General features: G+C 40.5%; 2 protein-coding genes across 6 annotated transcripts in view; one reads left to right on the top strand and one right to left on the bottom strand.

Moving 5' to 3' along the window:
* The window catches only part of POLK (DNA polymerase kappa), a 44,793-nt gene that overhangs the window by 19,668 nt on the left and 2,783 nt on the right, over nucleotides 1-22,342 (top strand). For 3 of the 5 annotated variants that reach the window (XM_061620507.1, XM_061620490.1, XM_061620486.1), the window contains 7 exons: nucleotides 2,218-2,463; nucleotides 6,402-6,526; nucleotides 14,178-14,344; nucleotides 15,736-15,768; nucleotides 17,138-17,231; nucleotides 19,435-19,606; nucleotides 20,798-21,631. In XM_061620507.1, the coding sequence (XP_061476491.1) occupies nucleotides 2,218-2,463; nucleotides 6,402-6,526; nucleotides 14,178-14,344; nucleotides 15,736-15,768; nucleotides 17,138-17,231; nucleotides 19,435-19,606; nucleotides 20,798-21,631 (1,671 nt within the window). The remainder of the gene's footprint in view (nucleotides 1-2,217; nucleotides 2,464-6,401; nucleotides 6,527-14,177; nucleotides 14,345-15,735; nucleotides 15,769-17,137; nucleotides 17,232-19,434; nucleotides 19,607-20,797; nucleotides 21,632-22,342) is intronic. The other 2 variants (XM_061620516.1, XM_061620498.1) reach the window with 2 other exon arrangements.
* The window catches only part of POC5 (POC5 centriolar protein), a 120,080-nt gene continuing 116,452 nt past the window's right edge, over nucleotides 18,715-22,342 (bottom strand). Inside the window, exon 13 of the mRNA XM_061620628.1 lies at nucleotides 18,715-21,208. Within this exon, the coding sequence (XP_061476612.1) occupies nucleotides 21,176-21,208 (33 nt within the window). The 3' untranslated portion in view covers nucleotides 18,715-21,175. The remainder of the gene's footprint in view (nucleotides 21,209-22,342) is intronic.

Raw genomic sequence — 22,342 nt, 5'->3', positions numbered from 1 at the left:
CTTCCAGACCAAAAGAACATTTTACCTTGCTTTGTGACCTCCTAAGGCTCTTACCATATTTGGAGCAAGAAATGCCAGATGTCCAAGCTAGATTCAGATGAAATTGAGGTTATCATACGCTGGACACATAATGAGAAGACATGATTCACTAGAAAATACAAGAATGCTGGGAAAAACAGAAGGGAGTAGAAAAAGAGGAAGGCCAAACAAGAGATGGATTGATTCCATAAAGGAAGCCACAGACCTGAACTTAGAAGATCTGAACAGGGTGGTTCGTGACAGATGCTCTTGGAGGTCGCTGATTCATAGGGTCGCCATAAGTCGCAGTCGACTTGGAGGCACATAACAACAACAACAACGCTAGGAAATTATGTTGCAAAATATTACTTGTAATTATTAGCTGCTTGCCTGTAATGCTTATCTCGGAGCAATTTAGTTGAAACGCTTTTGGAAATGACCAGTACAGTTTTCTTTTTAATATTTCAATTTTAATTAAATTTAGTGGAATTAATGTTTCTGGAAGGATGGAGTTGCAGCCATTTTTAAAAGAACAATTGTTTGCCAACAAGTCTCACAGTGGCTAAGTGTCAATTTTTAAAAACAGTGTTGGCACTTAAGTGAACACTGCATAGAAGTGGGCTATGAACTGGGAGGAAGGGCAGGATATAAATCAAATAAATAAATAGAAGTGCCAGGACCTCCACTCAGACAAGCTGCCTGGGCTCTGACTAATTCATATGAGGAGGGCCTGGCCAAATTCATCAGATCAGCAGCACCAGAGGCAAAGATGCTGGAAACTCATCCAAACCCCAGAATCATGGCCAGGCCTGAGCATGGTGAATCAGGGACCCTTGAGTCATGGCTCCCTGAATCAGACTTCCAGAGTCCGTACTCTTGGAGCCTCCATTTCTGAGGAAACATCGCCCTCCACTCCAGGGATCCTGCACATCCCCGTTTTGGCCCATCAGCACAGGCAAAAAACCTGGAGGAAATCGTCTGAGCATGAGGAGTGTTACATTCCAGGCCAGAGACCTGTCCCTTTCAGATCTTACACTTCTCAAAGAAAGAGCAGAGTCTGGGAGTAGTGATCCAGCCCTAAAGGAATGCAAGGCTTCAGTCCAGTTGCAGACTTCACTGGAGCAATTTGGTCACTTGCAGCTCTTCACGTTGCTGCAACTGTCTAGCCCCACTGTGCCCTGTAGACTTCTTATTAAAATCAGGCAAGGACAAGTAGTTAGTGATAGATCAACAGTCTCATGTCACAGTCTGGAATTCCAAGTCGATTCTTGATGATCTCCTGAATGTGAGAGGCCTCATTTATTTCATTGAAGGGAATTACTAGTGGTTGACTTTGTTCAGGATAGCTGATTTCTTCACTGCATTCTTGCCCATGCTGGTGAGCATTGGCCAAGCTGGAAATCGTTAGATTACCAGGCTGACCCAACTATACACAACGTATCATGTTGCCCAATAGCACAGTTCAGTTCTCATCATTCAGTAGCTGATGAGCAGGAGCTCAACCAGTCCTTGAAACAATTTTCTACCAAATCGTACACTGGACAAAATAAATTGATGTGTTTAATTATGTAAACTTTTCTGATGCTTTTGTGAGCCACCTTAATGGCTTACTATGGAAAATAATGATGGTGCTTTTTGATAAGTAGGTATGGAATGAATGCCGTTTTGAATTGAGAACCTTAACTGAAACTGAATAACACCATATAAGAAGCAAATGTTGTAGGGTTTTTTTTAAATCTGAAGAAATATTATTTATATAAATTTACACTTTCATTCAGTGCCATGTTTTGTTGTTGCTCATCTAAATATAGAACACATTAAAAACATCCTTTGTTTTGGCTCTAAGATGATTTATGACAGATATGGGGAACCTTTGGCTCTCCAGATGTTACTGTACTACAAATTCTGTCATCCCTGGCCATTGGCCATGCTTGCTGGGGCTGATGGGAGTTGTAGTTCAGCATCATCTAGAGGGCCAAAGGTTCCCCACACCTGACTTACAGTTTACCTAGCCTTAGAGGAGTTGGTGGTAATAAGAATAAGAATCCTGGGTGCTATTTTAAAAAATATTTAAGAACTTTGAAAATGGAGTGAATAGAAAGGTGGGATTTACTTTTGGTTCAACTGTGTAAGGGAGTTTGCAAATTAGCTAGTTTTGTATATAGAATTCTGATAGTGTCTTACCATTTGTATTATGAGGCAAACAGAATATAACAACACCTGATGAACCAAAATTGAGTGAAGATGCACATGCCTGTTCACCAATCTTGTTTGATTATGATACTCTGATGTATAAGAAGACTATTGACTCTTCTCTGCTGCATTTAGAAGAAAAGCCATCAACAACTCAAATAAAACCAGTTGTCTTTGGAATATCAGCCGAGGAAGTTGTAAAGGAAATTCGCTTTAGGATTGAACAAAAAACAAGGCTTACTGCTAGTGCTGGTAAATATATTTATATTATTAGCAGTATTTAAAGTTCCAGAATACTTCTGCTGTGCATCTCAGAGCTGAAAAGTGGATTCACAACATTCCTGTTATGTGAAGAAATGCACAAGTTCTGTTTGCAAAAAAATTAATTGGCATAAATACAATGACTTGCTAAAACCGCTATATCTGAGTCATGTACTTAACCTCAAGAAATGCATTTCCTGAAATCTTCAGGCTTTAATCAATATCATGGAAGCCTTGCCATTAAACTTGGTCTACTCTGTAATGGCACACATGCTTCAGCAACTGATAAACAGAGATACGGACTCTGTTCACCTCATGCCTAGACAAGTGCAGATTAAGATGGTAGGAGGCCTTGGTGCAGTCCCCAAAATTCTCTCAAAATGGAATGCATGAAATAAGGTGGTATTTTAATAAAGACTTACAAATTTATTATGGTGCTAGGGGCTCTGCCCCTGCTCACTTTGCTCGCCCACCCTGTCTACCATCACCAACTGCCCTTCCCCCCAAGTCATCAAAGCCCACTTCTCTCCCTGTACTCCTCAGGTGTCGCCACAGTTCTCCACCCATTCTTCTTTCCCCACCCAGGGGGTGTCAGGGTTCCCCTCTCCCTTCTATTCCCCACCACCCCAGGGGGCGCCAGAGCATCCCCTTCTTCCCACCATCACCCCAGGGGGCGCCAGAGCTCCCTTCCCCCTTCTGTCCCCCACCCCAGGGGATACCAGAACTCCCCCCTTCTTTCCCCCACTCCAAGGGGTGCCAGACCTTCTCTCCCCTGGTCGGCCTCCCACCCACCTGGTGAGGTTGCACAAGCCTGCCGCTGCTCTGGGCTTTGGCGCACGGGCTTGCTACGGCTCCGCCGTGCCTGCCTCACCTGTAAGTGTCATGCCTGCACAGAGGCAGTCATGGTTAGTGTGATGCTTACAAAAATATAATATAGGCAGATAAGTTTTCATGGACTACAAAAAATACTCTGAGCATGTGCAGTTTCACAACTGTCAGCAAATCACACACAAAATTTTTGCCAACCTCGATAAACAAAAAGAAAATATTCTGAGCATGTGGAGTTTCACATCTTAGACTTACTTAACTCGTTGTTTTTGCTCACTTTCTGTCTTGGACCAGTCACTAACTCTCAGCCTAACCTACCTCCCATGGTGAATATATTTATTTTTATAAGTATTTATATATCCCCTTTTGCAAAACAACATTTTCTAAAAAGCTTTAAGAGCAATGCCAAATAATCATAAAATGACAGGCTACTCTAGAAAATGTTAATCAACTGCATAGGCCTGATGGCATAAAAAGTCAAAAGATGTGTGGAAGTCAAAACTGAGGATGCCTGGTGAATCTTTGCTAGAAGAGTGTTCCATAGCATGTGACCAGTGACACTAAATGCCTGACTTTCAGTTGAAGCCATTTGGGCCTCTGTAACATGGGCAACATCTGGCAGCTGTCCCTCAGGATGATCTCAGTGATCAGGCTGGGATGTAAGGGCTTAGGCAGCCCTTAAGGTATCCGGATCCAAGTTGTTCAGAGCTTTGCACAGGAACCTTGAATCTGGCCCTGGCCCAGTAGCATAAGGGCAGCCAGTGCAGATGTTTTGGCAGAGGTGTTCACATGCTGTTGGCTGTCTGCCCCCATCAGCAGTCTAGCCAGTGCATTCTGCACTAATCGGAGCTTCCAGACCAGGCCCAAGGGCTGCCGCACATAGAGCACTTTGCAGTAATCCACTTTCAAGTTTAACAATGCATGAACTGTAGTGGCCAAGTTATCCCGATCCAGTTACGGCCGTAGCTGGCGTTTCAGATGATGCTGGTAAAAGGCACTCCTAGCCACCAAGGTCTCTTGGGCCTCTAATGACAAAGATGTATCCAAGAGTACCCCCAAGCTACATACTTGCTTCTGATTCAGATGTTACAGAGAAGCAGAGCTGTATGTTATCAGTATACTGATGACACTGTGCTCCAAAACACCTAATGGCTACTCCTATATAAATAATGAAGCTGTAAAATTACTGGAAAGGGGGACTTAGTGCTTCATTTAATCAAAATGATGAATCATTTTACTATGAAGGGACATGGGGGGTTGGTCCCCTTCTCTTTGCTAATTAGCTCCAAGGCTTCAACCAATCTTAATCTAGCATGGTTATTGAGTGGTTTAGATGTGAAAGTCTGATGTGTTCACTTGAACTTACCCCCAGGTTAGTGTGCCTAGGGCATTAATTCTTAAAAGAAGTTATCTTAGGTCCTTATTTCACTATTTACTATTTGACAGGTAAACTGGTAAAAAAAGCATACAGTCAGTATGTATCCTAATTGCTCAGTAAAAAGAAAAACTGCTCCCACTGTACTGTAAGTTAACTATACAGTGATTTCCTAATGTGTGTCTGGTCATGTCTAAGCCTCTGTGCAATGTTTTCACATTTTGCATTTGCCATTTGGGGGGAGGTACTGTTCTTTAACATCCACCTCCACATAATGTGTAGCAGAATTTGTAGAAATACTGATCTCAGACAAACCCACCACATGAAATATGCGTCCTGGTTGCTATGAAGCAAGGAAGGGCAAACTACAGAGATTCCAAGGACTAGAAAATGAGACAGAAGCAGGAAATGAAAGTGCACTAAAAAGTGGAAAACAGCAATTCTTTAGGACCCACGGGATTCCTGTAGCCTGCTGTTCAAACAACTCAGTTGTGAATACACATATGATTTCTCTCATTGGCTAAAGACACTGAAAAGCAGAAGAAGCCAGGTTGCCTTCTCTCAGAAATCACATAGAAAGTTGTCTGCACATTTTTCTTTATAACTTTCCTTGAAGGAGGGCTAGAGACTTACTTTAAAAAAAATAAAAGCTCAGTCCAGCCCCCTCCCTGATGGCATTGTAGCAATTGCACCATTATACAGCCATGTGCCTAGGCCAGCGTTTCCCAACTAGTGGGCCACCAGATGTTGTTGGACCACAATTCCCATCTTTCCTGACCATTGGCACTGCTGGCTGAGGCTGATGGGAGTTGTGGTCCAGCAACATCTGGAGGCACACTAGTTGGGAAAGGCCATAGCTCAAAGGTAGAATAGATGCTTTGCATGCTAAACCTCCCAGAATCAATCCTTGGCATCACCAGGTAGTGCTGGGAAGACTCCTGTCTGACATCCTGAAGAGCTACTGCCAGTCAGAGAAGACAATCCTGCGCTAGATGGACCATGGTTTACTCGGTATAAGGCAACTTCCTGTGTTCCTTGCCTTGATAAAGTTGATCCCCATCACCTATTACACAGAGAATTTGAATATCGGTATAGGGTAATTACAGTTGTCTTTAAACATACCTTCCGCATAAGTTTGTTCTCTATCCAGTTTCTCTTATATTCTTTTGTTTTGCTGGCATGGGAGAAGGGAGGTTTCAGGCCAGGGACTTTATGTTGACAGCAGAGAAGATTGCCATTAAGTACTTCTCATAGCTAACACCTGGTATTGCTGTGGCAGAACAAAGAGATATTCAGACTTAGAAGATAGTGCTCGTGCATGCACGCGCACACACACACACACACAGTGAAAAAGAAGCTCATCCATTAGTTTGATTTCTATCCACATACTGTCTGTAGTTGGTGGAAATGACTAGTGTCGTGGGAGGTTGCTTAGGATATGATATGAAAAAGTACAGAAAGCTAGACCAGGCCCCCTTATTGGTTCTAACCAATAATCAGGGAAGTTAAAGGAAGGAAACTGTACTCTTTTTCTTCTAAGAAATTCCATAGGACCTATTATAGTCAAGTTTGTTAGGATGGGTTTATATCTTTGAAAATAAATTAAAATAAAATAAAAATTATTTTGTTTGCTACATATACAGTATCATAACTGTATATCTAAAACCAGGAACAGAAGCTGCAGATTGGTGTTTTGTATTTGTTTGATGTTTGTTTTTTTATTTAGGTATTGCTCCAAATATGATGTTAGCAAAAATGTGCAGTAATAAAAATAAACCTAATGGTCAGTACAGAATCCCCCCAGAAAGAGAAGCTGTGATGAACTTCATCAAAGATTTAGCCATTAGAACGGTGAGCTGATTGATTCAATATTAAACATTGTCAACCTTATTGCTGTTGGTGTCTGCATATGTAAGCTATTTACTGCCTTCAACTCTCTTTCCATCTCAGTTTACTCCCTTTTTCTTCTATACCTACATGCTCCCTTATAAAATTGTGTTAATTTTGTTATTGTTATAAATTTGCATGCTACTTGGAAAAAAATTGGGTGCTCCAAAAATGCACTGGTAACATGACATTTTATATTTGTATCCCTTTCCATTTGTTGTATTGGAAGGTTTATACCAAAGCGGGATGTATGTGCCATCCATGGCTTCTTGTTTGGTCTTTTTTTGCATGAGTACTTCCCACACCAGGAATGCACTGTAGATACCTGTGCAGATGCTGCTGGGAAAATGTAATCTTCCAGCATTTTCTGTTAATATTTGGTGGGCAAGATAATATGTGTTTAAGTGTCTTGTACAACTCTTGGTTCCCATAGTATCACTGGAGATGAGAAACATAAGTATCCAATGCCTATCATTTATTTTTTAACATCTGGATACTGAAAATGCTGAACTGTAAAATCAAAGTGTGCTTAGTTGTCCTATGTACTCCAAACATCTCAAGACCAGTAAAGTTACCATTTCCTGCTGCAGCAATACCCTGTGATTTTACACACTCTTTTCTCGTCTAATGTAATAATTTGATCTGTACATTGTATTCTTCTCCCTATCCAGAGCTTGAAACAATCAACCTGAAACTGTTAATATTTTCAAATCTTGTTTTATAAATCTGTTGTTTATGATATTAGACTTTTCAAAAACTGAGTTGAGAGCTTTGCTAGGAAGTGCTATAAGAATCTGACAAAATACAAAATAAGAGAAACATTTGAGGTAACTGTGTTGGCCCGTTAAGAAAACAAACAACCAGGTATAAGTAGTTATAACATCTTAATAGGATTGACTAAAATGTTACAAAGTGAGCAGGGTACGATAGAACTTTGCCTATAGGTAAAATTATTAAAGATGTTTTCTGCCACTAGGTAATACTCCCCGATTTGGCTTCTGTTGATTTTTACCTAGTGCACTACATTACACTCTGACTTTGCTCTTATAAAGATTACATTTTTCTTTTGTTCTCTCCCTTATAAAGGACCTCTGTGTTCTGATTAGTTATAGAGTAACTGCTGCTAAAGGAAGAGCTGTCATTGTTTATTTGTCCCAGTAGCTTTTGATGTAACCTCAGATCCTTTTCTGCAGTTGGCACATATGCAAAAATGTTAAAATGTTAATTGAGGTACTTGCGTTGTCATTCTTCAGGGTTTAGCTCCCTTAATATTTTTAGAAGTTAAATCTCAGAATGGGGAATAGATGCATTTTGTCTTAAGTGCACAATGTAGCTACACACACATATATAAATGCTAAGACACTATGCAGTGCACATCCTGCTATTGCATATACTGCAACTTTTTAGGTATGTTTTGGACTGTTTATTATACAGCCACGAGAGTGGCTGTATACTATAGCCAGCGGGGATTTTTCACATTCTGCAATGTTAAATTGAAAATACCCGCATGCCATTCTGATGCTTCCCATAAGCTCATTTCAAAACAAAACCTTACAAAATTTATAGACCTGATCTCAGAAACACTTGCTTAACAACCCTCTCAATTTTCATGGCGATACACAAAACAGTTAGAGAGAATAGAGAGTTCAAAGTCTAAAAAGAGAAGAAAAAAACCCAGAGCCCTTTTGGACTTTTTTCTCTGTGTTCTCATAATCTGTTGACATTCATTAAAAATCAGCCATATTCACAGAGTACCTGTAATCCTAATACTGACCTTGCCCAATACTCTGACCTTCATCTTCTGCAGTTTAAAAGTTTAAAAAATATGCCTGGCTGATTTTTAATTAATTTAAGAAATTTTGGCTGGAAGCCAATGATAAGGGCGGGCATGTTCAGTAAGAACCAACTGTCAGAGTTCTAAAAGCCAAACTCACAGCTGCTGGGCTTGCCTAATCAGGGGACCACACCCACGCCAGACTTTGATTTCATGTGAGACAGTCATGGCTTCCCTAAGAGAATCCTGGGAAGTGTAGTTTGTGAAGAGTGCTGAGAGGAGACTTCTGTTCCACTGAGAGAGCTCCATTGGCCAGAGTGGTTTAACAGTCAGCCACTCTGATTGAAGCTCTGTCAGGGGAACAGGGCATCTCCTAGCAACTCTCAGCACCCTTCACTAACTACAGTTTCCAGGATTCTTTGAGAGAAGCCATGACTGTCCAAAGTGAAATAAAGGCCTGGTGTGGATGTGGCCAGGGACAGCTTTGGTTTAAATTTGGGTGGGAGGCTACATGTGCCTGCTGTAGAATAAAAAGGTGGGGGAAACGCTGAACAGCAACGATACTGTTCACAAAGGTTTCCTTTTGGAAAGTAAAGGGGCTCCCTTCTGCCCAGTGCCCACCCACCCAATCTCCTCCCCTCCCCCTCCCCTCACTGCCCCTCTCCCAGGTCAGTGTTGGACTATGACCTGGGAGACCAGGGTTCGAATCCCCACATAGCCATGAAGCTGACTGGGTGACCTTGGGCCAGTCACTGCCTCTCAGCCTCAGCGGAAGGCAATGGTAAAACCACCTCTGAATACCGTTTACCATGAAAACCCTATTAATACGGTCAACATAAGTCGGGATCGACTTGAAGGCAGTCCATTTCCATTTTCAAACATGATTGCACAGAAATAAATCCCATTGAACTCAAAAAGTATGCAACTGATCAAACACCCTCCCTTCTCCTACCTCCTATCCTGTCCCTCTTGCCCCTTCCCTCCTCTTCCTTTGCCCCTCACTCCCCATCCCCTTCCCATCCCCTCCTTCCCCTTCCCCCTCCTCCCCCTCCCCTTCCTCCTCCCCATAGTCAGTTTTACCTATCATAAGCATGATTGCACAGAAGTAAATACCATTGAACTCTATAAGCATGCAAATGATCAAACCTGCCTTCCCCCTTTCTTTGCCCCCTTCAATATGCCCCCTCCTCCTCCCCCATGGTCAGTTTTTCCTATCCTAACCATGATTGCATAGGAGTAAATCCCATTGAACTCAATAAGAATGCAAATGATCAGACCTGCTTTTCCCCTCCTTCTCCTCTCCCTTCCTCCTCCCCCTTCCTCCTCCCCTCCCCTTTTCCTTCTTCCTCCTCCCCTGCCCACTCCAGCCCTCTCTCCCTCCCGCCCCCGGTCAATTTTACCTATCCTAAGCATGATTGCACAGGAGTAAATAGCACTGAATTCAATAAACATGCAAATGATCAAACCTGTCCTTCTCTTTCCCTCCCCCTCCTGCCTGCTCCCATCCCAGTCCTCCCCTCTGCGTTTCCTGCCCTCCCCCTCCTCCCCTCCCCATCCTCTGTGGTCAGTTTCACCTATCCTAAGCATCATTACAGGGGAGTAAATCCCACTGAACTCAATAAGCATGCAAATGATCAATCCATTCTCAGCAAACTTGGACAGGATCCCATTTCTTACCTCCCGAATTAAATAGCAGGGAAATTCACTAATGGGCAAAAAACCTTGCGGTTTGAGAACGTAACTATAGCCCACAGATATTTCTATCAAACTTTAAAAAACAGGGAAACTGGGAATGCACCAGGGAAGCAGGAGACCTGACCTCCTCTCTGAGATATTGTACTGCCCTACACATTTGTCAAAATGCAAACACAATTTGGGTTGTTCTTTCACAGTCCGATTCACTTGCTGTGTAGCTTGGAAGAATTTGGTAACATGAGCTGAGCATTTGCTGAGTGGTGGCAACACCTGCAATCAGCCCAAAGAATAGAAAGAAGACGTGCTGAGCTGATCTTGTTTTAGCAGGGAGGAAGCAACGTTATTAAGACAGTTGATGTAGTTCAAATGGTCACTTTAAATATGTCTGATTTCCTTTGCAATTTTAGTGACGTTTCCTATAGGAAATCATTTTCTTTTGTTTCTATTTCTGTGAATATGTGAAGTATAGCAACACTTTGCAAAATTTACACTAAGAAAACTCCAAACATAATAGTGGAATAATGGCACTGACTTCTGCAGAATAGTCTCCAGTGGACCTCAGGAGTGTCTCAGTTCGCACGAGATAAAACAGTGAGAGGTGAAATATATTCTGGTAAAATTCTAGCTGTGCTATATGTTTTTAATTGACCGTGCATACCTTGCCTTAAACAAAGTGGTTTAAACATAGCAGGCTGAAAACATACATCCTCTTTTTTCCAACAGCTAGAGTCATTGCTGAAGTAGCAACATATTGTAATCAGTCTGATTTTACATCAAACTGCAGTTTCAGATTCAACTGTTAATGCACCCAAAACAGAAGTAGAACATAATCTCCAATTTGAAACACAAAAGGCTATCTTTGCCATCATATGACATTGACCAATAAAAAGGCTTTGAAATTAATAAAAATAAAATTGACACAGATTTCTAGGATGAATAATGAGGGAAATAACATTTTCTAGTTTAGATTCTCTGTAGAAACAGTAGTAACGCAGGAAAGAAGCAAAGTAAGAAGAACACCAACACAAAAATGTAATTCTCCATCTTTGGAGATGGCAGGTGTTGCCACCACTCAGCATATGCTCAGAGGCACATGTTACCAAATTCCTCCAAGCTACACAGCAGGTGGATTGGACTGTGAAAGACCAATCCAAATTGTGTTTGCATTTTGATCAATTTGTAGGGCAGTACAATATCTCAGAGAGGAGTTCAGGTCTCCTGCTCCCCTGGTGCATTCACTATAGCTGCCCAATTTCCCTGCTTTTTAAAGTTTGATAGAAATATCTGTGGGCTATAGTTAAGTTCTTAAACCACAAGGTTTTATGCCTATTAGTGAATAACATATTAGGTTTGGTTCAAAGAAATGCCTATGGAAAATGACTTTTATATCTCCTTCTGCTCCAGCAGCCCCCAAGCTTCTGCCAAAGGCTGGGGACTATAATGAATGTGTGGGCTGTGATGCAAGTGGCTGAGGGGGAATCACTGAAGAATCTGGAAGCATCTTTAGTGAATGAATGAGGCTTTTGGGGGGCCCTGGGAGGAGGAGCAGGAAAGTCACATTCCACTGTCCTTTTGCAGGTGTTTCTCTGGACCCAACCCAATATGTTTTCCTAGTACAACTGTAACCAAAACAACTAACATCCTCTGGTCTCTTTATTCAGTGGAGTATAGAACTATGTACAGTATAGTAAATGAACACAGCAAGTATTTAAGACCCTTCAACAATGTGTTCATAGCAGAGGGTTTGGGGCTTGCAAAGTGATCCTTAGTAGTAGAAATGGGGTGATACAAGCATGTGTCTATTTTCATCTGAAATGTTGAAAGGTATGATTGCAGGGCATGATCAGGTTTGAGGGAGCGCTAAATAAGGTGTTCACAGGACCCCCGTGCACCACTTTTATGTATACACCCAGTAAGCTTGCATGGCAGCAGTGGGCAGGTGTCTCTTTTCCTTTATATGGGTGTGTGCTGCAAAGCGCTGAGGCTGCAGCCACCCACTATAACCTTTTCCCCAGAATGTCCCTGGACTCTGAAAAAAAGAAAGTGATGTCAGTGACTGGCATCACGCTTGTTAGGTCCTGGAAATTGCCTGCCCATGTCAGCTGCCAAAATCAGCCCTATATGCTAGCATAGCTTTAACCTAATCTGTTCTACTAAAAACTGTAGTTTGGGCTATTATAATGCTCAACTTCTTTTTCTTTCCTTTGCTGTTTGTTTTTGCTTAACGTCCAATCTGAAGAAGAGTTATACTGAACTTGGAAGTTTGCTCACTACTTTGTGATGTTTTAATTGACCCTAATAAATGTAGAGAGATCAAGGATTGCAGAAAGTTGAAGTCCCAACACCTCCCTTTTTTTCAGTTTAACGTTGCTCGGTAAATGAAGGTTCTTTGCTGCTGGAATACTGCTGGTGTTGGAACAAAGAAAAATGCATACATTTATACAACATAAACCTCCTTAACTATCTGAATGCACATATTTTACAGTTCAGCTGAACCTTCTAGTTCAGGGGTTGCCCAATACGGCACCCCGAAGTCCATTTTTGGCATCCCTGAAGCAACTGGGGCATCTCTCAATTAGGTTGCTTCCTCTTGTTTCCCCCTATGAGGGGATTTATTGATTGTGGGAGGGAAGAGTGGAGAAAGAAGTGACAGCCATATGGAGCTGGTGGCAAGCAATTGGTTAGCCCTTCAGAGAGGGGCTTTCCCCCCCCCCCAAAGTTATGGAGGGAGGTATGACAGGGATAACCCCATTTGCTTGGTGATTTCTTGCCCTCCTTCCACACCAAGGTGGTGGTGGGCAGTTGCTTGACCCCTCAGAAGTTTTTTCCCAAGTCTGTGGGGGAGGGAGAGAAGGAATGATGGGGATTGCCCTGCTTACTCACCAATTTCTTGCCTGCCAGCCATGTGGAGCTGGTGGTGAACAGATGCTTAGCCCCCCAGTCTGAGGGGAAGAAAAGGAGCTATGGGAATCGGCCCATTTACTCAGCAATTTTTTGCCTGCCAGCCACACTGAACTGGTGTCAGACAATTGCTTAGCCCTGCAAAGGTTCCCCCCCCCACATCAGCAGGGGGAGAGAAGGAGAGACAGAGATCCCCGCACTCACTTAGCAGTTTCTTCCCCACCAGCCATGTTGGCAGCCATGTTGCCTGGTGGCAGACAGTTGATTATCCCCACAGAATGTCTTTTCTTTTAAAAATAATCTGTGGGTGGGAGGAAGGAGGAATGACAGAGAATGATGTTTTTTCAGTGGATGGGTTTTCCTGAATTAGATGCTCCAGTACAGGGTGTGAGCAATAGGGAAAGTATGTATGTAAATATGTGTGTGTGTGTGTGGTCTGTCTGTCTGTCTGTCTCTCTCTCTCTCTCTCTCTCTCTCTCTCTCTCTCTCTCTGTGTGTGTGTGTGTGTGTGTGTGTGAGTGAAAGGTCTGTATGAATATGTAGTCTGTATATGTGTGAGATAGAGGTATGTCTCTCTGTGTATACGTGTGGGGGTGTAGGACAGACAGTATGGTGTGGCCAACTTGTATATTTTTCCTGATACTTGGGAATGTTGTTAGACAGCAACAGCATTTACTCTGTGCATATGTATGGGGGGGCGGGGAATCAGTATTGTGTGATCTGTATATTCAGGACCAGCAAGACGTAGCTAATGGTAAGCATGAGGTTGTCTGAAGGGGGGGCAGGAAGCATCAATAAGTGTCCTCTCTGAGTTATGCCACGCACCCCCAATGGCAGCCATTTTGTGACTGGTACCCAAGACGTTTGTTTAGAATGCAAAATGTACTCATTGGTACAAAAACGTTGGTGACCCCTGTTCAATTAAATACTGAAAATTGACAAAATGTCAATTCAGAAGAATGCAATAGATTCACTAGCCATGGACGGCTATTAACAGTGTCATATGACTATTCATGATTTTTTAAAAATATTTCCATTTCCAGACTCACAGTTAATAAATTAAGTGCATGTTGTTGTTTTCTAATGTACGTAGTGCCCTGAATCTCAGAATCTTGTGCACAGTTAATCATTGGGAATAAATATGATTTATGAACATTCTCACTTCCAGATGAAATGGTTAAAGTATGTTTTCATTGTTTTACTGGAAGTTCCCTGTTTAATTAGTGCATATTAACTTTCCTTCAGGTGCCTGGTATAGGAAAAGTAACAGAGAAAATGCTTAAAGCTCTAGGAATTGTGTCTTGTACAGAACTTTACCAGCAGAGGGCACTTATTTCTCTTCTCTTCTCTGAAACATCTTGGCATAATTTCCTGGAAATCTCACTTGGTTTGGGTTCCACTCATTTGGAAAGGTATTTTGTGTGTGATCGATTATGTTCATTTTAGATTTTTTCTAAATATTTTATTAGGATGTAACATTTTATATAAAAGGAACAAAGCTGCCCTCTGCTGTTGCATCAAGAATAGAATCATAGGGCCATCAAGTCCAACTCCCTGCTCAATGCAGGAATCCAAATTAAACCATACCTGACAGGTGGCTGTCCAGCTGCCTCTTGAATGCCTCTACTGTTTGAGAGCCCACCACCTTCCTAGGTAATTGGTTCCATTGTCATACAGCTCTAACAGTTAGGAAGTTTTTCCTGATGTTCAGTTAAAAACTGGCTTCCTGCAACTTGAGCCCATGATTTCGTGTCTTGTACTCTGGGACGATTGAGAAGAGATTCTGGCCTTCCTCCATGTGGTAACTTTTCAAGTACTCAAGAGTGCTATCATATCTCCCCTCAGTCTTCTCTTCTCAAGGTTAAACATACCCAATTCTTTCAGTCTCTCCTCATAGGGCTTTGTTTCCAGTCCCCTGATCATCCTCGTTGCCTTCCTCTGAACCCGTTCCAGTGTGCCTGCATCCTTCTTAAAGCACGGTGTCCAGAACTGGACGCAGTACTCAAGATGAGGCCTAACCAGTGCCGAATAGAGGGGATCTAATACTTGACACAATTTGGAAACTGCTTCTGTTAATGCAGCCCAAAATAGCATTTGCCTTTTTTTGCAGCCACATTGCACTGTGGGCTCATATTCAACTTGTGATCAACAACAATCCCAAGATTCTTCTTGCATGTAGTATTGCTAAGCCAAGTATCCCCCATCTTATCTGTACACTTGGTTTCTTTTTCCTAGGTGTAGAACTTTTCACTTATTCCTGTTAAATTTTGTCTGTTGTTTTCAGCCCAATGCTATCAAGATCACTTGAATTTTTTCCCCTGTCCTCCAGGGTATCTTTCCCAGAGTTGAGCCCTACAGTACCCATCGTTACCTGCCCCCAGTTTTTGAAGGAACCATTGATAAGCCCTCTTTTACGATTCTGTAGCCAACTGTGGGTCCACCTGATAGTTGTTCCATCCAGCCCACATTTAGCTAGTTTGCTATTCAGAATATCATGGGGCACTTTGTCCAATTTAAGATATATTATGACCACAGCATTCCCTCAGTCTACTCGGGAGGTTCCCACTCAAAAAATGAGATAATATTATTCTGGCAGATTTGTTCTTGATAAATCCATGTTGGCTTCTAGTAATCACTTCATTGTTTTCAATGTGTTTACGGATTAATCGCTTTATAATCTGCTCCAGAATTTTGCCAGGGATTGATGTCAAATTGACTGGTCTGTAGTTCCTAGGTTCCACTTTTTTGCTGACATAATTTTTAAAACACATCTGGACATTCATATATATACATTTTTTTAAAGGGATGGAGAAAGAAAAAGTATGAGTACTGAAAGGTATGTACTCAAATGTTTTTAAGATCTTTGAATTGTTTTACTGTTTTGTTGCTTGCCTCCCTGGGCTCCTTTGGGAAGAAGGGCGAGATAAAAATCTGATAAACAAATAAAAGTATACCCAAATGAATTACCTCACAATTAGAAACAAAATTACTATAAAAATTGTCCTGGTATTAGAAACACCAAGACAACAATGGGGTATATGGACTTAACATGCTTGCCACATAAAATATGGTGGTGCTTCTACCATACTGAATTTCTGGCACGGCTTACTATTGCCTCTGTCCAGCTGATATCTTGTCTCATCAAATAGACAGTTGCTAACCACTGGCTTCATAAGAACAATCTGCACAAATCCTGGTGCAGCACTTGATTGCTTTATACCTGCTTAAGGAAAATAAAGTTCAGTTCTTTGGAGATAAAAATTATGTGATTCTAGCACAAATTAGTCCTTTTCAATTAGGGTTCTCAGAATACTACTGAAAGACCATCTTCAGGATTAGTAATGCTACATAAAAAGCTCATTACTGTTCCAAGAAAACAGTAACAAGCATTTTGTTTGCAATTCTAATCTTATTTCTGGTAGAATGTCTAGATCTCCAAGTGCTAAAGGCTTGATTATGCTAGAATCACATTTTTTTAAAAAAATCTCAAGAGTAGTAAAGTTTGATTTTCCTTAATCTGTTTAAGCATTTATAAATCAAATTGAGAAAAATATTTGTGCAGGATCTTTAGGATTTAAAATCAATAAATCAGGATAAAATTAACATAACGGGTTGGATCCAGACCAGTGTAGTTTTACTTGGGTCCTGCTGAAATCAGTGTAAACTGTTATGTCGCTTTTGTCTGCTCTCCCTGTGTAACCCAGCATCTGTTCCAGAAGATCACCCAACCCTCCGGAGCAGATTTTGTGGATGCACAGGGGAGAGGAGGGGGAAGTTCCGTTGTGCAAGTCTGTTGTGTGAATGAAATGGCAGCACTGGATGCAACTCTTACTCTGGATCCAGGCCAAAATAATTTGTGACACCAGTATTGTGTACATCTGATGCTGGAATGGTTTATTAGTTCCTAAGCATTACTTCTTTTTGATGTTTCCTGTGCAAGTTGCAGTATAATCATACTGTGAATGTGTCCTTGAGTTTAGTTGATTATTTTTTATTGTGTATTGAGAGATTAAATTTTAAATGTCACTGTGAAATTGTGACACAGCCTTTATTATTCATTTTTTAATTTCTGCAGTTTAGCTTAAATCTCATGATTTTGATATGGACAGCGCATGGGTCAGTGAAAAAAATGTCAAGTTCTTCTGCAGTATTTGAGGTTGGAACATAGTCATTGCTATAATAATGATTTTTCTTTTGATACGTAGGACATTTAATGAAATAAGTGCACCAGAACAATACAGGTTGTGTCAAGAACTTTGCAGTGACCTTGCTCAGGATTTGAAAAAGAAAGAACTTAAAGTAGGTAAATTTGTAATAAAATATCAGTACTCAGATCTTCTGCATCCCTTGGCATAGTGTTTATGTGGGATGTGTTTTTGTTTTAGCTTGCTTGTTTCCTGGTAATGGGAATTATTTACACAAGAATTTATTTAGTCTAAAGTTATCTTCTGTCTCTCAAAATCAAGTCACCAAGTAATTTTGTATAGAGTAAATATTGTAGTAAAAGCTGTTAATTAGCAAAGGAAGGAACAGTAATGGTCTTACTCTGGCCAAGCATATAATGTTCAAACAATTAAAGAGTGTACCATTATTCCTCCTCATGTAATTCATAATAGATGCAGCCGAAGACATACACTGTAATTTAAGAGAATGGTATACTGTATGTACTGAACGTCAGCTACACTGTCTAATCTTGATAGTTTTGGCACCACCAGGAGAAACATTCAGGGACATCTAGAAGAATTATAGCTACTTTTGAAAAGTGCATTGTTATGGTGGCACAATATGCTCATAGGAATTCCTTCTTGTCCTGCCTCTTCCCTTCCCCCCAGTTATGAAAAAGATTACCACTTATGTTGTTACATTTATACTCTGCCTTTCCATAAAAAATACCCAAGGCAGCCCATAACACAAAAATCCTCCAGAGAAAATAACCAACCCACAAAACATAATAAGCAATAACACATTTTTTCCGAACAGTTTTCAAGGGCAGGCCCACACAGAGTACATTGCAATAGGCATGTTCTATGGAGTTTTCATAGATTTGATGAGAGAGTACCACTTTTGTGTAAAGTATTACTAACTACCATGGCTGCTTTTATTTCTTTGTTTCATTCATCATCGTGATAGAATCACAGAGGAAAGATTTACACATTCGGTTTGAATTTGAAGAGAATTGTGTTTTAAGTGGTTTGCATGTTGCAGATATGGATAAAAATTAGATAACATTCCTTCTGTTATGATGCCTGGGTATACATAAAGCACTACAGATGGACCATGGCCATAACTATGTGTAGGTGCAGGCAGCACAGATAGCTGGCCAGATCTGCCCCGAAGATGCTTTTCATCTGATTTGTGCAGCAGAGCCAGCCTAGTTTCCCTGATCCCTTTGTTGCCTATCCCTTTACCAGAATCAAAGAATAGTAGAGTTGGAAGGGGCTTAAAAGGCCATCGAGTCCAATCCCCTGTTCAATGCAGGAATCAAACTGGAGCTGGCAGATCCAAGCAGATAATTGGAGGCATCTAACAGGTTCTGTGACTACTTTTGCTGTGGACTACACTCAACATAAAGACAGTGAAGCGGTATTTTAAATTGGCTTCAAATCCAGAGCTAGATTAGGTGGTATCATAATCTGATTAATCCATAATAAGATTGATCTAAAATATGATTTTATTGCACTCTGTGCAAGGGTGCTCAGTACTAATGGCATGATTGTAAACAATGTACATAAGCTTCTTCATTAATACATCTTCATATATATTAATGCAAAGATTTCTTCACCAGTGCTCTTCATGTTTATTTTCCTCAAATTCACAACTATGCAGGTATTTTATTTCAATCCAGTAGCAAAATGCCTATTATTATTATGAGCAGAAAGAATGGAGAGAGGATTTTACACTGGAGAAAGCCCAGGAAGACACATTGCAATACACTTCTGCGGGTTCTTCTTGGAGAAATACATTGTGTTCACTCCCAGGGATCCCTCTCGGTGAAAGCTGGGTCTACCAGGGCCATGGCAAGGTTGTCCTTCCAGTACAGTTATGCCCACAAGGGCTATACTTTACTTTACCCACATAACAGTAAATGGCATCCAGTCCCCTGCATTGTTTCTTCAGAAAAATAGACTTTGTCCCTCCCTTAAGACTTTGACTTGTTGATTTGCATCATATTTATTTTGACTCATAAAACTTTACTAGAGCCCACTAAGAATTGAACCTGTTTTTGTTTGTGTAGACCTACCCTGGCTTTTATTTCTTGATCATATTAAAATATGGCAGAGGAATGCAGATAATTCTTTTTATGTGACTGAACAAAATTAAGACAGTTGAATGATCAGTTGCTTGAGAGCTCTAAATATAAAAAAGCATAATGGAAATATCAGTGAGTACAGTTACCTTTGAAAAATTCACTACAAGGGCTTTGATTGCCTTATTGCTAAATCTATAATCTCAGAATATGAATATTTTATTAAAAGTCCTAAAATTCTGTTGGTTTTTATAGGCTAGAACTGTTACTTTAAAGTTGAAGAATGTAAACTTCGAAGTAAAGACAAGAGCTTCTACAGTACTGTCTGCTGTTTCTACTCAAGAAGAAATATTTGCTGTTGCTAAAGACTTGTTAAGGTTAGAAATGGAGGCTGTGGCCCCACAACCTTTGCGCCTAAGACTGATGGGTAAGTATCATTTCAACAGTTGTACTGACTGTTAGAATCCTGTGTGCAATATAGTAGTGCTGGATGTTTAGAAGAAAAGACTGTCATTGTGTGTTACATTTCCATTCTTAAATATTTTTGTTCTTGGCAAACTCCAAGAATCACCATTGTTGTAAAATGAATTGTTAAAATGTTCTGTATAAGGATCCTTCCTTTCAAATAACATTCGCAACTGATTTGCAATTACTTGGTTTTCTAAAGAGGAAAGGTTTGGTGCTACATTGTGTATGAATTGCTTCCACCATTGTATGCAAGGGAATTCCATGCAAAATTTGATTTCATAGAATCTCAGTTTCCACTTAAAAGAAAAGAAAGCAGATCATCATGTTTTTGGAGACTGAACTGAAAACCTTTTAAGGTTGGGTCAGCAGAAAGCTCCAGGATTCAAAATAAGAATATATTGTATGAATTCAAGCCTATTGTTCATGGCTTTTGTCATAATACTTTTCTGTTTCTTTACCCATTTAATTTTTGTTCTGATACTCAGCCCTTCCTTACCAAAAATTCCCAGTAACACAAAAATATAAATATTAGATTTACCATAAAGCACACTACCATAGCAAACTCTCTTAATCTTTGCTTCTTAAGACTTAGCTAATTCTTGACACCAGGAAGGACACTTTATTTTGAGTTCTAAACTTTCTTCTATAAATATTGTTTTAACACTTACTCCCTTATTTTATAATATTCCTTTTCCTTAATGAAATGTGTGGCTTAACATATGTTGAAGTACAACATTTTGTTGTTGTTACGTGCCTTCAAGTCAATTACGACTTATGGCGACCCTATGAATCAGTGACCTCCAAGAACATCTGTCATGAACCACCCTGTTCAGATCTTGTAAGTTCAGGTCTGTGGCTTCCTTTATGGAATCAATCCATCTCTTCTTTGGCCTTCCTCTTTTTCTACTTCATTCTGTTGCAGCAATGTTTTAGAAGCTCTGACATTCATGGTTAGGAATAGCATGCAGATCTTAAGGCCTTCATAGTGAGGTTTATTCAAATTATCTATTTGCAGAAGTTTGTCTCAATTTGTAGGGAATTATTGCTGCAATTCTGCATCAAATTGCATGTGCCTATGTTTTATTGATTTTCATTAGACTTTTAAACTCTGTTGCCATTCAGCTTTATGTTGCTTGTTTGTCATATTCAGGTATACGAGTATCAAGTTTTCTAAATGAAGAAGAAAAGAAATACCAACAAAAAAGCATTGTTAATTTCCTAGAGCCTGGAAAACCAGTCAGTGTTACTAGGCTTTTTTCTAGGAAATTGGTTGAGGAACATGTTCCAAATGCTTCTGAGAGTGTGAGTTTTTTCAGTAAAAAGAGAGCTACAAGAGAGCAAACTAATCAAGGAACTTCTTTAAATAAGTCTTCAAACAAGCAGAATCTGCAAGATATGAAATCATCAGTGACATCAGTTGAACAAATAGAGGATAGTGATGACCATCAGATCTTCATTTGTCCTGTTTGCTTTGAAGAGCATCAAGATAGCACTTTAGAGGCATTTAACAGGCATATTGACAGATGTCTCAGCAAATCATGGGAGAATACAACAGATTTATCTGTAGACAGTGAAAAGAAAGAATGTCAAAGAAATAAAACAAGTAAGCCACAGGTTGAAATGCAGTCAACAGATATCATTGGAAACACTACCAATAGTAACACAGGGACTTTTTCTAGGCTACAAGATAATGAACCCAGTAGGGAGAGTGGATATAGCTTTTCTAGTAACTTTGTCTTTGATATGTGTGCAAAACAGGATTTTTCTTCTAATGTCTTACCAGTGGAAAAAGAATATTCTGAAGAGCCCAGTTGTTCAGATAACAAGTTGCCATGTTTTTCTAGTGCTACTGAAAACAAAGTTTTAGTTTGTCCAGTCTGTAACTTGGAACAAACAAAGGACCTTGCGTTGTTTAACAGGCATGTGGATGTTTGTTTGAACAAAGGCATTATCAAGAAGATGACAGAAAATTCAAAAAGCATGGGTGAGTATTTAGTTTATCAGTCATTAAAAATGCAAAGTATATTTTGAACACATTAGTACCACAACTATGGTGCAGCAAATGAACTTGCATGAAGTCTCAGCAAAGGAACTGGCTATCCCTATTTTGAAGCCTCAGTGCATTGAGTATAGTCAGCTGAACAGATTCAGCCAGCCTTGCCTCCTGAATATAGAATATGAGGTTTGGCTGGGCTTTACAAAAAGTTCACTGTATTGTGCTGCCTTGAAATCACCCGCCCCCTGCCTACTCAGCTCATTTGTCCCTGAACTAATTGTAGTGGTTCAATTGCTATGACCTCATTGAAACTGTAGTCTCTTCCTGAGACTTAGGCAAGGCCTAGGTCCAACAAGGGTGGGAGTTCTGAAGTTGGTTGTACTCATCTCTTGCCCTTGAATCAACAGCAGAGGATACAACAACAGGCTGTTGCCATACTTCCTGCTTTGTAATGTAGGAATGGGAGAATAGAAGACGCACTCTTGAAAAACAACAGAGTTTCATGTTTTTTCCAATCAGGGTCAATCAAAGGCCAAATGTTTCTTTTCCCCTCACCCAAGCCCAAAGTGACAAGAATGATTTAAGGCAGAGATGGGCAACCTCAGACCTGGGGACCAAATGCAGCTCTCCAGACCTCTTGCCCTTACAACCTTCCTGAGTCCACACCCTCTCTCCCAAGGCTACTTGTCAGCCCTTCTT

Source organism: Rhineura floridana, chromosome 1, assembly GCF_030035675.1.
Source record: "Rhineura floridana isolate rRhiFlo1 chromosome 1, rRhiFlo1.hap2, whole genome shotgun sequence".
In the NCBI taxonomy this organism is placed as follows: Eukaryota; Metazoa; Chordata; class Lepidosauria; order Squamata; family Rhineuridae; genus Rhineura; species Rhineura floridana.
Note: the sequence above shows the minus strand (reverse complement) of the source record. Positions and strands in the feature narration are given on the sequence as shown.